The 14,456-nt window shown below is 40.1% G+C and overlaps 1 protein-coding gene across 1 annotated transcript in view; it reads left to right on the forward strand.

The window, feature by feature from the left end:
- The window catches only part of LOC126187820 (isoleucine--tRNA ligase, mitochondrial), a 106,658-nt gene that overhangs the window by 40,953 nt on the left and 51,249 nt on the right, over positions 1–14,456 (forward strand). The window contains exons 4-5 of the mRNA XM_049929112.1: positions 2,732–2,880; positions 11,101–11,150. Coding sequence (XP_049785069.1) covers positions 2,732–2,880; positions 11,101–11,150 — 199 coding nt within the window. The remainder of the gene's footprint in view (positions 1–2,731; positions 2,881–11,100; positions 11,151–14,456) is intronic.

Below are 14,456 nucleotides of genomic sequence, written 5' to 3' on the forward strand. Positions count from 1 at the left end.
AACTTCCATCTCACCCCAAGGATCTTTATAGGACCATTACTTTTAATGATACGTATAGATAAATGATGATGTGGATAAAGTGATAAAGTCAGCAGATCCATGAGGTTTTTAGCCAATGGTATGGTGTACAGAGAAGTTGCAAAGCTGGAGGAGTGTAGCAAAATGCAGGAGGACTTTCAGAGTATTGACGCTTGTTGTAGCAAGTTGCAGTTGACCTTCAACAAAAACAAATGTAACATATTGCACGTATATAAACAGAAAGACTCAGTATTTTAATATGATTACATGTTTACAGAAAAATTATTTCCATAAAGCATATCTCTCTCTCTCTCTCTCTCTCTCTCTCTCTCTCTCTCTCTCTGTGTGTGTGTGTGTGTGTGTGTGTGTGTGTGTGTGTGTGTGTGTGTGGAGTGATTTGAAATGAAACAACCACATAAAATTGATTGCGGGTTAGGCAGATGCCAGAGTGTGTTTCATTGCAAGAATCTTTGGAAATGTAGACTATGAGCAAAGGAGGTAGACTGCAAAACACTCATTCGACCGATACTCAAGTACTGCTCATCAGTCTGGGATCTATACCAGATAGGATTGATAGAGGAAATAGAGAAGATCCAAGGAAGAACAGATTATTTCATTACATGTTCATTTAGTAAGCGCAAGAGTGTCACAGTGATGCTCAGCCAACTGGAGTCGCAGACACTGCAAGTGAGGCATTCTGCATCATGGTATGGTTAATTGTTAAAAGAGCGTATGTTCCTGGAACAGTCAACCAATATACTTCTTTCTGTTACATGTGTCTCATGAAAAGACCATGAAGATCAAATCAGAGAACTTTGAGCTCACATGGAGGCTTACCAACAATTGTTCTTCCCGCAAACTGTTCATGACTGGGACAGAAAAAGGGTAAATGACACTGGTATCCAAATTACCTTCTGCCAAACACCATGAGTGTTTTGTGGAATGTAAGCTCAGATGTAGATGTAGACGGTGCACTAGGATTTGGGAGGACTGCAGTTCAAATCTCCACCAGACCATCCAGGTTTATGTTTTCCATGTGTTTTGTCTGAGGCTAATGGGTGCTGAAATGCGCAAGTGTGGAAACAACTGTTTATTATTGATACAAGAAAGAGAATTCAGATACAATGTCCATATACAATGTCCATGGATGAATGTTCACACAACTAAACTAAAAGCAGTAATGTCTCTCCTAGATGTTGCCTGTGATATGCCTACACAATGAGGTCCATGAATGGTGGTAGGAGGCAGAGCAAGGGGGGGGGGGGGGGGGGTTGGGGATGATTGATGGCAGGATCCAACCTGACATTCAGAGTATGTCCTCGAGAACAACAGGCTTCAGAGACATTGGATTTCTGCATGTGTTGGAGTCATAGGTTGACGACAATAACTGCTGGTGGGATGACAGTACTTCTGGGATGCTGGGCATTGGCAGATGTCTGAGGCGATGGCTCGATGATGATAGTTGCTGATGTTGGGCGTCGGTAGTTGTTGGAGGCGAGGGCTTGATGACGGTCATCGCTGGTGAATGGGAAAACGTGTGGTCAGATGTGGCACCTGAGAAAGGCAGACAGCAGTCCTGCTTAGCATCGGCAACAGGTGCTCGCAATAAGGTTAATGCCTCCGATTGGTGGCTGCTGGTGCAGCCAGTGTGAAGCTTGGAGTGGTAACTGACCGCAGCATGGTTCTGCATTGGCCTAAAAGTCACATGTAGAGGGGGGTGGGGGAGGAGGGGGCGGCTACCTACCTGGTGCTGAATAGGCATGTCACTTGGTGTAAGGAAGTGGTGCCTGCTCTCTGCCACGGTAGACATGCTGCCTACTGGTGAGGTTGGTACCACTGGACACCTCAGAGGCTATGTGAAGCTACAAGGTAAGCAATCTGAGCTGTTTGAGACTAGGCATGTAAACAGTTCAGTGACTTGTATTGATGTGGGCTGTTTACTTGCATCTTTCTGGAAAGCCAGCAGCCCACAATACTGGCCTGGTATGCAGAGCAGTATAGTCCCAAGCTCCCGGCAAGGTCTGGGATTTTCTCTGCCTCGTGATGACTGGGTGTTGTGTGATGTCCTTAGGTTAGTTAGGTTTAAGTAGTTCTAAGTTCTAGGGGACTGATGACCATAGCTGTTATGTCCCATGGTGCTCAGAGCCATTTGAACCATTTTATAGTCCCAAGCAGATGCAGTACCATGATTTCCTAAAATCGATCTAGGTGAATGCTGGGATGACCGCTTTCAAAAGATACAGCTGTTTTCCTTTCCCAGTCCAAACATGTACCTCATCTCTAGTGACCTTGTTGTCAGTAGGGCATTAAGCACTAATCTTGCATTATTTCCTTTTGCTTATCACTTTGTGATGTTGTTCTATTAGTTCAGTTGTTGACAATAAGTTGTATATTTCCATGATAAACTTTTTGAACACCAGCAGACATTATTGTGTGCAGTGCTAGAAGCTGAAAACAGGGAAGTTCCTGTGCATCCTCTTTGTAAGTGAAAAAGCTTCTGCAGAAATGCAGTGAGAAATCTGTACAATTTTGCTGTGAAAATATGAGAAAGAATTTCAGTTTTCAGAAGAAAATAGTGCATGTTATTTTTTTTATTTGCACAATTTTTTTCTTCTCTAGATAGTTTGTGGAAATCAGTAAAAGTTCTTTATGCACTGAAATTATTTATGCTGACAATAAGAGCAGCATTTGAGTATATATTATCTCATTTCAGCAAGGAAATTTGCTGAAGCTGCTATTGCAAATCAGAAGACAACTTTTAAATCATGGGGAGTAATGGGTGATTGGGACCATTCTTATCACACATTTGACAAGAAATATGTGAAAAACCAGATTAAGAAATTTTACGATATGTTTGAGAAGGTATGTTATTACATAGTGTATAATTTATTGTTTAAGTTCTCATAAATGTTGTTTATAGTCATGTGAAATTTTGTAAAAGGCATCGTGGCCAACTTTGACCATAAAATTCTTTATTTGAACTTCTCACTATTACAGTTTTACTTGTATGGCCATTATCAAGGGGAAACTGTATGCTTTAACTTGTGTCAAAACTTAAAAATCATCTGACATATATGCACATTGTCAGAGCATTTGTGTGTTGTGTCTTTTAAGAATAAGACTACATCTCCATTAGATAAGAGTGAAGCTAGGCACATTGTGAAAATGATCCTCGTACTGTTGATTTGTAACATCAGATTGTTGCCCAGTACACACTCTCATCAGCAGCTAATGAAGTAATATTGTTGTTGTTGTTGTTGTTGTTGTGGTCTTCAATCCTGAGACTGGTTTGATGCATCTCTCCATGCTACTCTATCCTGTGCAAGCTTCTTCCTCTCCCAGTACCTACTGCACCCTACATCCTTCTGAATCTGCTTAGTGTATTCATCTCTTGGTCTCCCTCTATGATTTTTACCCTCCACACTCCCTTCCAGTACTAAATTGGTGATCCCTTGATGCCTCAGAACATGTCCTACCAACCGATCCCTTATTCTAGTCAAGTTGTGCCACAAACTCCTCTTCTCCCCAGTTCTATTCAATACCTCCTCATTAGTTATGTGATCTACCCATCTAATCTTCAGCATTCTTCTGTAGAACCACATTTTGAAAGCTTCTATTCTCTTCTTGTCCAAACTGTTTATTGTCCATGTTTCACTTCCATACATGGCTACACTCCATACAAATACTTTCAGAAACAACTTCCTGACACTTAAATCAATATTCGATGTTAATAAATTTTTCTTCTTCAGAAACACTTTCCTTGCCATTGCCAGTCTACATTTTATATCCTCTCTACTTTGACCATCATCAGTTATTTTGCTCCCCAAATAGCAAAACTCCTTTACTACTTTAAGTGTCTGATTTCCTAATCTAATTCCCTCAGCATCACCCGAGTTAACTCGGCTACATTCCATTATCCTCATTTTGCTTTTGTTGATTTTCATCTTATATCCTCCTTTCAAGACACTGTCCATTCCATTCAGCTGTTCTTCCAAGTCCTTTGCTATCTCCGACAGAATTACAATGTCATCAGCAAATCTTAAAGTTTTTATTTTTTCTCCATGGATTTTAATACCTACTCCAAATTTTTCTTTTGTTTCCTTTACTGCTTGCTCCATATACAGATTGAATAACATCAGGGAGAGGCTACAACCCTGTATCACTCCCTTCCCAACCACTGCTTCTCTTTCGTACCCCTCAACTCTTATAACTGCCATCTGGTTTCTGTACAAATTGTAAATGCCTTTTGATCCCTGTATTTTACCCCTGCCACCTTCAGAATTTGAAAGAGAGTAATATTAAGTAGTATAACATCTGCACTTTTAACACTGGAAAGTGACACATGTTGAGAAACACCACCTGTAACTTACATGTTGTCAAAAGTGTCAGAGATAATTGTGACCAGTGTTGTTCAGAAAGCCCGGAATACCATCTTGTCTGCTTCATGCAATTTGAAAGATGAAATTACCATATTTAATTAGATATTATGCTGGAAGTGTAAAAATATTGGCAGAAGTATAAGAATTGATTAATGAATGTTGAGCTCTACTTAAAATCAAACCATAAGAAAAGAGGCAAGAAAAATAAGATAGGAGGGAAGAAGAAGGAAGGAAGAAAAGAAATGCACTGGATGCTGCATCCTTGCCTTGCCTATGGCTCTAGATCTTTGTAGCTAATGTGCATCTGTTGTTTCATCTGGGATGGAGTGACAAGTACCTGTACGCGCAGTCACTCTGACATCTCTGGATGCAGTGGCCCCCTGATGTGAGTAGCAGTCTCAGCTGAAGTGGGTACAGGGGACACAGAAGCAGCAGGGAAGGAAGGGGGTGGCATAGCAGGCTAGGGGTAGGGTACAATACTGTAGTATGTAGTGCGAACCGTGTGCAGGGATGTGGCAGGGACAGTTTGGTGGGCTGCTAGATGCAGTATTGGGAGAGTTGTGCTTGAGAGGGAGCAGGGGGGTAGGTGTAGTGGTAGTGAGGAGCAGAGAAAGAAGGTACAGGACTATGCAAGTGAGTTGGGGGGGTGGGGGATATAAAAGGTGTATGTGAGACTGGAATGGGACCAGGGAAGGGGACAGAAGCAGATGGAGGATAGGGTCGAGTACACGTGCTGCTCTCAACCTTTGCTAGCTGGTCCTCTCACTCGACTCACTGAAATCTCAGTGTCAGAGTTATTTTAACTGGAGTATAACTATTGTTTTGCATGTTATATTGTGGATTCCTCCACTTAGGCCTACTTGCAAGTCACTGTTTTTGCTGTCACTCTAGCTTATTTAGTTATCATCTCCTATTTTTGCTAAGTTTGGTTGCATTGTAAACACCATGTATATCACATTTTTTTATGATCTAAATACATCTGTGTTGAGTCTGTTTTATTCATAGAGGGGTGTCTGAGATAAACTGTGAGCTTGTACCTGACAAGGGATTATGTTCAGGGGAGGAGAAAGATGAAAAGAAGGAAGGAAGTAGAGGGAGAGGTAGACTGCAGTAGAACTAATAAATTGAAGTAACAAATGATATCATTGTACTAGAATTATGGTAGAAGGTTGACGCATTTTTATTTATTATTTGTTCTGTTTTTGTGTGTTTAACGATTCAAACTATATTTCCTTTCTTCACTTTTATTTCTTGCTCTCCAGCTAATCTCGTCATTTCAGTATAGCTGCTGTATCCTACCAGCATGAACAGTCTGTCTTATATAGGCCCTGCCCAGACATTTCTTTCCTTCCACCATCCATTCAAATACATTTTTCAGCATCAGCTCATGTTTTAACAGAGCCCAACCATTCAATCTCTGTGATTCATTGTGTTATTTACTAGATATTTTTTCTTGCCATCTTCTTCACTCTCAACTTGATCAATCCACTTTGCCCAAACAGTGTCCTGTAAACAACATTTCTAAGGCTTTCCGTCATTCATTTGTCTTTGCCATTTGTCCACATTTTGCACCCACACAGAGGCATGCTCCAAGTGTAACTTTTTGTGAATCTCCTCTCAGTGTTTATATTTTTGGATATCGGCAGCTGTTTATTTTTATAGAAATTTCTTTTACTTGGTGCTTTCCTTGCTGTCATGTATTTCGTATATCTTCATTGTTTATTTTTTTGACTTATGTGAGGTATCAGGTCTTGAGCATGTTCATCATTTAGCCATTCATTGTATCTACTTGGGATGCCCACAGTTAACTTAACAACAAAAACAATCAATTATTTGACACAATTATTTTATTGGATAGATAAAATATCTACTCACCAAATGCCGGCAGAACACTCACATAAAATATGGTTGTAATTAGCAAGCTTTCAGAGACAGTGCCTCCTTCTTCATGCAGAAGGGTTGAAAGGGAAGGAAGAATGATGAAGGAAAACGACTGCAGATGTCCAGGAAAAGGGGTAGATTTTTGGAAAGTCACCTAGAACTGTGGGTCAGGGGAGATGCAGGCTGAGAGGGAAAGTCCGAATGTTGGGGACTGCATCTGACGAGATTTAAAACCTGGGAGCTTAAAGGTGGAAGACAGGATAATTGCAGACTGACATTAATGCTTAAACATCAGATGTGAGTTAATCAGAGTGGAAAGCTAAGTGCGTACGTAACAGATGTGCAAGGGGGGCAATGAAAAAATAATGAAAGACATAGAAAACTGAAACGGAGGGAAGCAAAGAGTAGTTACAGTGAAGAAGCACTGGGATAGAAGAAATTAACATAAATCAACACCAGGTAGGTGGCGAGAACTAAGGACATGTTATAGTGCTAGTTCCCACCTGTGGAGTTCTGAGAATCTGGTGTGTGGGGGAAGAATCAAGATGGCGCGTGTGGAGAAACAGGTGCCAAGGTCACGAATGTCATGTTGAAGAGCATGCTCTGCTACAGGATATTGCAAGTTGCCAGTATGCACCCTCTGCCTGTGCTCCTTCATCCTAATTGATAATTTGGTGGTAGTCATATTGATGTAGAAGGCCAAAAAGTGTTTACATAACAACATTTCGTTTTGTAGGTGGCTCTCTGTTTGATAGTGTATGTTTTACCAGTTACAGGGCTATTATAGGTGGTGGTAGGACAGTGCATAGGGCAAGTCTTGCAGCAGTGACAGTCACGGGGGTAGGGGCCATACAGTAGGGAGATAGGTGCAGAAGGAGCACAAGCTATGAAAAGAATATTGTGGAGATTGGGAGGGCAACAGAAAGCTATTCTAGATGTGACGGGCAAAATTTCAGATAAAATGGATCTCATTTCAGGGCATGATTTTAGGGAATCATGGCCCTGTTGAAGTAGCTGATTAACACGTTCCAAACCAGGATAATACTGAGTCACCAATTGTGTGCTCTGAAGCTGTTTTTTGGAGAGATCAGAAGTACCAGGATTGGATGTGATGGCCTTTGATATCTGCTTTTTAACTAGGCTGGTGGGGTAATGAATACTGAAGTGAGAATGGTGGTGTAAAGAATCTGCATCCGAGCAAATACATTTGCCTTGTGTGCCATGACTGTATTGGAGGGAGCATTTGACATGGAAAGGTTGGCAGCAGTCAGAATGTAAGTACTGTTGTTTGTTGGTAGGTTTAATGTGGACAGAAGTGTGTAGCTGCCCTTTGGTGAGGTCGACATCAACATCAAGGAAAGTGGTATGGGATTTGGAATAGGTCCATGTTAAATTTTTGATTGGGAGAAGGTATTCAGAGATTCCAGGAATTGTAGTGGGTCAGCCTGACCATGAGTCCATATGGTAAAGATGCCATGTTCGTATCTGAACCAAACTTGGGGCTAAAGAATAACGGATTGCAGGAAGTCCCTACCAAGTGACCCATGGAAAGGTTGGCATAGTAAGGAGCCATCATTTTTACCATGGCCGTACCCCTGATCTGTTTGTATGTATGCCCCTCAAAGGTGTGGTGGTTGTTGGTAAGTATAAAGTTGATTAAGGCGAGTAGGAAAGATGTCATAATTTTTGAATCAGGTTGGTACTGACTGAGGAAATGTTCAGCAGCAGCAGACCATGTACATGGGGCGTATTGGTGAAGAGGGAGGTGGCATCAATGGTGACAAGCAAGGTGTGTGGTGGGAGTGGGATAGGCACAGATTTCAGACGATTTAGGAAATAGTTGGTATCTTTGATGTATGTGGGGAGTCTTTGTGCTATGGGTAGCAGGTATTGGTCAAAAAAGGCAGATATATATTCGGTGGGTGCTTTGAAGCCAGCAACTATAGGACGGCCAGGATGGTTGGGTTTGTGGTCCTTAGGAAGAAGGTAAAAGGTTGAGGTGTGTTATTTGGGTGGGGTGAGAAGATCTATGGATTGAGGTTTTAGTCCTTGTGAGGAACCTGAGGTTTTAAGGAAGGACTGCAGGTCACTTTGAATCACAGGGATGGGATCTTGATGGCAGACACTGTATTGTAGTGGTGTCAGACAGCTGGCATAGACCTTCACTAACATACATCTTTCGGTCAAGTACTACTGTGGTAGATCCTCTTTCTGCTGAGAAGATAATGGTGGAGTCATCAGCTTTTAGGGAACATAGAGCCTGGAGTTCTGCAGAGGACAGGTTAGGGTCATGTTGTAGGAACCTGAGGAAGGGTTGTGAAGCAATGCTGGATGTGAAGAATTTTTGGGAGGCTTGTAAGGGATGATTTTGAGATAGTGGTGGTGGATCAAGTTGGGATTGTGGTCTGAACTGTTCAAGGCAGGGTTCGATATCAGGTTTGCTGTTGTAAAGGTTTTGGAAATGAGTTGCAAAGTGATATTTCTGATGGATATTATGTGTGAAGGAAAGTAGGTCCTTCAACAAAGCAGTATGATCAAATGCAGGTTTAGGGCTGAAGGTGACATGCTTAGATAATACAGATAATTCAGGAGTGGAGAGTGCTTTAGATGAGAGGTTAAGGACACTGTAGTTTGTGACTGGTTCTTGGGATTATGGGTTATTCTTGGTCTGGGAGGTAATGGTGAAGAGCGTAGGATGTGAAGGTCATTGGCCAAGCTCGGTTTGTAGGAGAGGATTCGTGGTTGATGGTAAGGCTGTGTAGGGAGCTACAGAGGGACAGGAAGGGAAACACCACTGTTCAGGCAGTTTAAGAGAAGGTGGGATAGCTTTTTGAGGTGAAGTCTGGCATGTTGTTACAGTCTGAAGTTGGCTAGGCAGATGATAGCATTCAAGGAAACATGAGGGGCAGGATTTTGTAGAAGGAGAGAAGTCTGATAGAGTGTAAATTTGCCTAATGAGGCATATAGGTCACTTACTAGACTTCTGTCCACATTAAACCTACCAACAGACAACAGTACTTACATTTTGACAGCTGCTATCCTTCCCATGTCAGACGTTCCCGCCCATGTAGCCTTGGCATCCGAAGCAAATGTGTTTGTTTGGATGCAGACTTTTTACAGCAATAAACCACCATCCTCAACTCAGCTTTCACTGCACGTAATTACCCCACCAGCCTAGTTAAAAAACAGATATCCTGGGCCATGACATCAATCCTGGTACTGCTGATCCCTCCAAAACACATATTCAGAGCACACTATTGGAGAATCAGTATTATCCTGGTTTGGAACGTGTTAATTAGCCATTTCAACAGGGCCATGGTTTCCTAAAATCATGCCCTGAAATGAGATCCATTTTATCTGAAATTTTGCCCGTCACATCTAGAATAGCTTTCCGCCGCCCACCCTATCTCCACATTGTTCTTGTCAGGCCCTATGCTCCTTCTGCACTCATCTCCCTACTGTATGGCTCCTACCCCTGTGACTGTCACCACTGTAAGACTTGCCCTATGTGCTCTCCTACCACCACCTATAACAGCCCTGTAACTGGCAAGATATATACTATCAAAGGTAGAGCCACCTAATAGACAACATGTCATATAGCAGGTGTTATATGAACACTGTTCAGCCTTCTACATTGGCATGACTACAACCAATTTATCAATTAGGATGAATGGGCATAGGTAGAGGGTGTATACTAGCAACTTGCAATATCCTGTTGCAGAGCATGCTCTACAACATGACATTCATGACCTCAGCACTTGTTTCACCACGTGTACCATCTGGATTTTTCCCTGAGACACCAGTTTCTCAGAACTCCACAGGTGGGAACTAACTCTACAACATGTCCTTGGTTCTCAACACCCACCCACCCTTAATTTACATTAATTTTTTCCATTCCAGCACTTCTTCACTGTAACTACTTTGTGCTTCACTCCATTTTAGTTTTCTAGCCTTGCATTATCTTTCCCATCTATTTTGCACCAACCCCCTCGCACCTCTGTTATGTACAACGCTGCTGCTAGTTGATGAGTAGATTTTTTACATATCCAATTACACAATTAACTTAGAATTTTTTTGGTTTATGGAGATATTATAGCCATTTTTCACCATTGATACACTTAACAATGACAGTTTTATTGTAGTGCAATTTGACATGTGATGTTTATCCCTGGTTTTGTTATGTAAATGCTAACATGCGCCCTTGAAAAAATACAAGTATTAAAACAATATGTTTTGCACAAGAAATGTTCACACATCTCTTGTCAGTATTTCTTTTTTTTTTTAATTTTGTATAAAAGTCTCAAAACATGGCTGTGGTTGTGATCTAGGCCATTGTGTGTGAATAGTGCAAATTAACATGTAGTAAGCAAAATTTTGCTGTGGCCATTAGGGCATAGGCAAAGGTAGACGTAGGTAACAATCTGCAGAAAAAGTAGTTAAATTCAAAGCTATTGCCCTGAACTGTGTGAAGAATACATAATGTCATGACTGTACGTAATTACATGTGATTAAAATTGAGTGTTTCTAAAAGTTGGTGGGCTTTCAATTTATCAGTGCCACAGGCTCTGTATGTAGGGGCTAAGAACAGCTAAAAGTTGGATGAAAGAGAGAGAGAGAGAGAGAGAGAGAGAGAGAGAGAGTGAGAGTGAGAGTGAGAGTGAGAGAGCGAGCGAGCGAGCAGGAGCAGATACACACAGTTTTATTCTTTAACTTCCACACGTGGTCAGGTACTTACTTTCAATACATTTGAAAAATATTCAGTTAAAAGATCATGTTGTTAAATGTTATTGCATTTGCTTCATATGGCAATATTTGTTTTCAGGGTTTGATCTATAGAGCATATAAACCAGTTTTCTGGTCTCCATCATCAAGGTAAGTAACTTCTTCTTTTTATTATATGTGTGACATTTAAGCTAATATATGAGATAAATGGTGTCAGTTACATATTAAGACAGTTTTAGCATTAGCCATGAAAGTGAAATAATTTTTTTTATGTTTCTCAGTTTTGTGTAGCTGTAGCTTTTATTTGTTACTGCTTCTTAATAAAGTAGTTGTGTGGTGCTTAAGTTATGGCTACAAATCCAGTCTCCAGTTAGTCTTATGATTATTTTTTCTATCACAGATTGCTTTCTTTCACAACTGATAATACTTTGTGTGTGTGTGAAAAAATGGTAGGATATATCATGGCTCAATGTTCATACGAAACTATAGGCTCCATTATAACTGGCTGGTAAATCAGTTCAGAGAATGGAGGAAGGCAACAGCATATCACCTCCGATAGGGCCTTGGCCAGTGAAGCACTGAGGTGCTCATCCAACCTATAGGTTGAAGACAGTTTTATTATTATTATTGTTATTATTATAGTAGGAAAGTTCTGGAAAAATGTACATAATTTAATACAGGAGAGTGTCTGTTTATGACACAATGCTTCTGGTATTCAGGCAGTGGTCTAGTTTACTCCTAAATTATTTTTAATAATAATAGTGATATCATTTTTATTATTGTAGTATATGGAAAACAAAAATTAGAATTTTACTCACTGCAGATCCCTCATTAGTGATACCTGTTTTCACCTATTTTTTGTGTTCCTAATTTGTGAATGTAAAAACTTCTCATTGATTTTTTATAACATCTTTATTTCGTCTACTGCTTTTTGTATTAAAGCTAATTGTAAGATTTCTTCATCTCCTCAAACATGTCCTGCTCCACAGTCTTGTAAGATTGTAAAAACTTTCTTTGCTCTGTACTTACGGTCACTTTTATATTTTGTGACCTGAAATATTAACTCAGTGCTATGACCCATGTTTTATTTTCTAGCCCAACTTTTTATTTAGTTTTAATTTATAGAATTTGTGAATAACTTTGAATGATATGACCTCTTACCAGATGATTTTCCTCTGGCAGTAACAGTTACATACAATCCACTGAGCAGTAAATAATGTATGTCTCAAGTCGAGAGGGTGCTGCTGTGTGCAGTTGATGATATGTATAAATAAAACCAGGATGCAAATGTTATTGGACCACTGTTATTTAGATCTGAATTCTCTTAGCTGAATGCTGGGGACAGATTCTTCAGTTAGGACATTTCTCTTTCTGGTCTCTTGCCTTGACATTTTGACTTCATGGTTGTAAAACAAGCTTCCTATTCTGCCATGAAGTAACCCTCTAAACGAGTGCCAAATGGGGTGATAAGAAATGGAACTTGTAACTGAGAAGATGAAGGTTCAAATACCCATCCAGTCATGCACGATTTGTGTGTTTTATGGTTTCTGTAAATGGAATTAATCAAATGCTGGCATGGTTCTGTGAACAAAGCAATGAATGATTTCTTTCTGCACTCTTGTCTGTCCGACATACTGCACCTGTTAGATGACCTCTGTCAGAGAGAGGTTACTGTTTGTTAAGCTGTACTTTGACTTAAGTTCAGAGAAAAGGGCATTTCAGTTTGTATGCTAACTCTCCACAGTATGGATCCCCAGTACAGAAGGAAATAACCCAATGGAAATCTTCTGTGTTGGACAGGATTGGTTGTTATTGATGCAAGTTTTGATCTCCCAAGAAAGTTTAAATTGTTTAGATTTCCCAAGGAAGTTTAAACTAAAGTAAATGGATTCAAAAGTGGTCTTAGATGTTATAAATATCTTCTTTACAACCAAAAATAATTGAATCAATTAATGTAACTATTCTTCATATGGTTGAAGCATTGAGCAGTTGACAGACATGTAAACAAGACTGAAATCATCCCTAATATTGTGGACGATGTTATTTCTTGAGGGGGGGGGGGGGAGGAGGAGGAGGAGGAGGAGGAGGAGGAGGAGGAGAAGATTAATGCTTAACATCCCATCAACAAAAAGGGCATTACAGATAGAGCACAATTGGATTAATTGGATTAGGGAAGGATGGGGGAGGAAATTAGCTGTGCCCTTTCAGAGGAACCGTACCGGTATTTGCCTGAAGGTAGAATGGAAAATCATGGCTATTTCTTGAAGCTAACAGACTAACACACAAACAATTGCTGTGACACTGGAGTCAAACTGGGATAGTTGCAGTTGACCACTTTATTCCTCAACTATATGGTGAGTAGTTACCTTTACTTTTTGCATTATTGTATTCCACTCAGAATTTTCTAGAGTAATGTACAGTAACTGTAATGATGATCCACTGTGTGTTTCAGAGAAGACTCAAAGAGTGGGCCATGTCACTCAGTTGGCAGATCCAAAATTTTAAATAACCAGACAGGGATGTATGTGTTTTAGTAGACATGAAACTTCATTTTGTTGCTGTCTGCATAGTTGGATGCATAATGAGACATTGCACAGTAAAAAAGTACAGCAGTGTTAGACAAAATTATAGTTATTATTGTGAATGCATCAGTCATTTATAGTATATAATTTTTTAATTTTTAAAAATACTTATTGTTCCTGGTAGAAGTCCCCCTTTTAGCCTGTACACTTAACAGAGTATGCTGAGTGAGGTGCATAAGACTGAGCCCACCTCTATCACACCCTCCATCTTATCAGCAATGAAATCCACATCCATACTCAACCCAGCCTTCTCAGATGTTGCCTATGTTTGTAGTCTAGGTCCAGTGTTCTTCGTATTATGTATTTTAAAGTTCTATGTACTGTGCTTCATAACCCAATTTTTGTGATTTAGATGCTTTGGTTGCATACATCACAATAATTTAAAAATAAATTGGGAAACTTTCCTTGTTTCTTTAAATTTGTAGCCTCATTTCATTTTAATGTTTCTGAGGTAAACATTTGGAGCCCAGGATGATTTGAAATTAATACACTTCTCTACATAAAAACACAAAGTTCACTCATATTGAATAATTACCCTCAGAGATATAACTCCATTTACAGATATGTGTTGAATCTGTTAAAGCAAAAGTTCTGGCTGGCATGAATGCCAGAGCAGTGCTGGCATAGACGTTTATCCTTCCTCTTTAGAATGGTGACACTGTGCCATTTTTAGCTGAGTTATTGAAATATTAAATTACTTTAATAGAACTGTAGATTATTTGGAAATAGGTACCTCTCCAGCCTTGGCACTGATTTTAAACTAAAAGTTAAAGTGTTTACTCTGAGAGGTGCCTTCATAGGGGTTTGACTTTGGTTTGTGTGTAACTGCACAGTTGTGCATGTGACCCTTACATGATGAGAATAATTCTTCTAT

The sequence above is a fragment of the Schistocerca cancellata genome, chromosome 5 (genome assembly GCF_023864275.1).
Source record: "Schistocerca cancellata isolate TAMUIC-IGC-003103 chromosome 5, iqSchCanc2.1, whole genome shotgun sequence".
Lineage (NCBI taxonomy): Eukaryota > Metazoa > Arthropoda > Insecta > Orthoptera > Acrididae > Schistocerca > Schistocerca cancellata.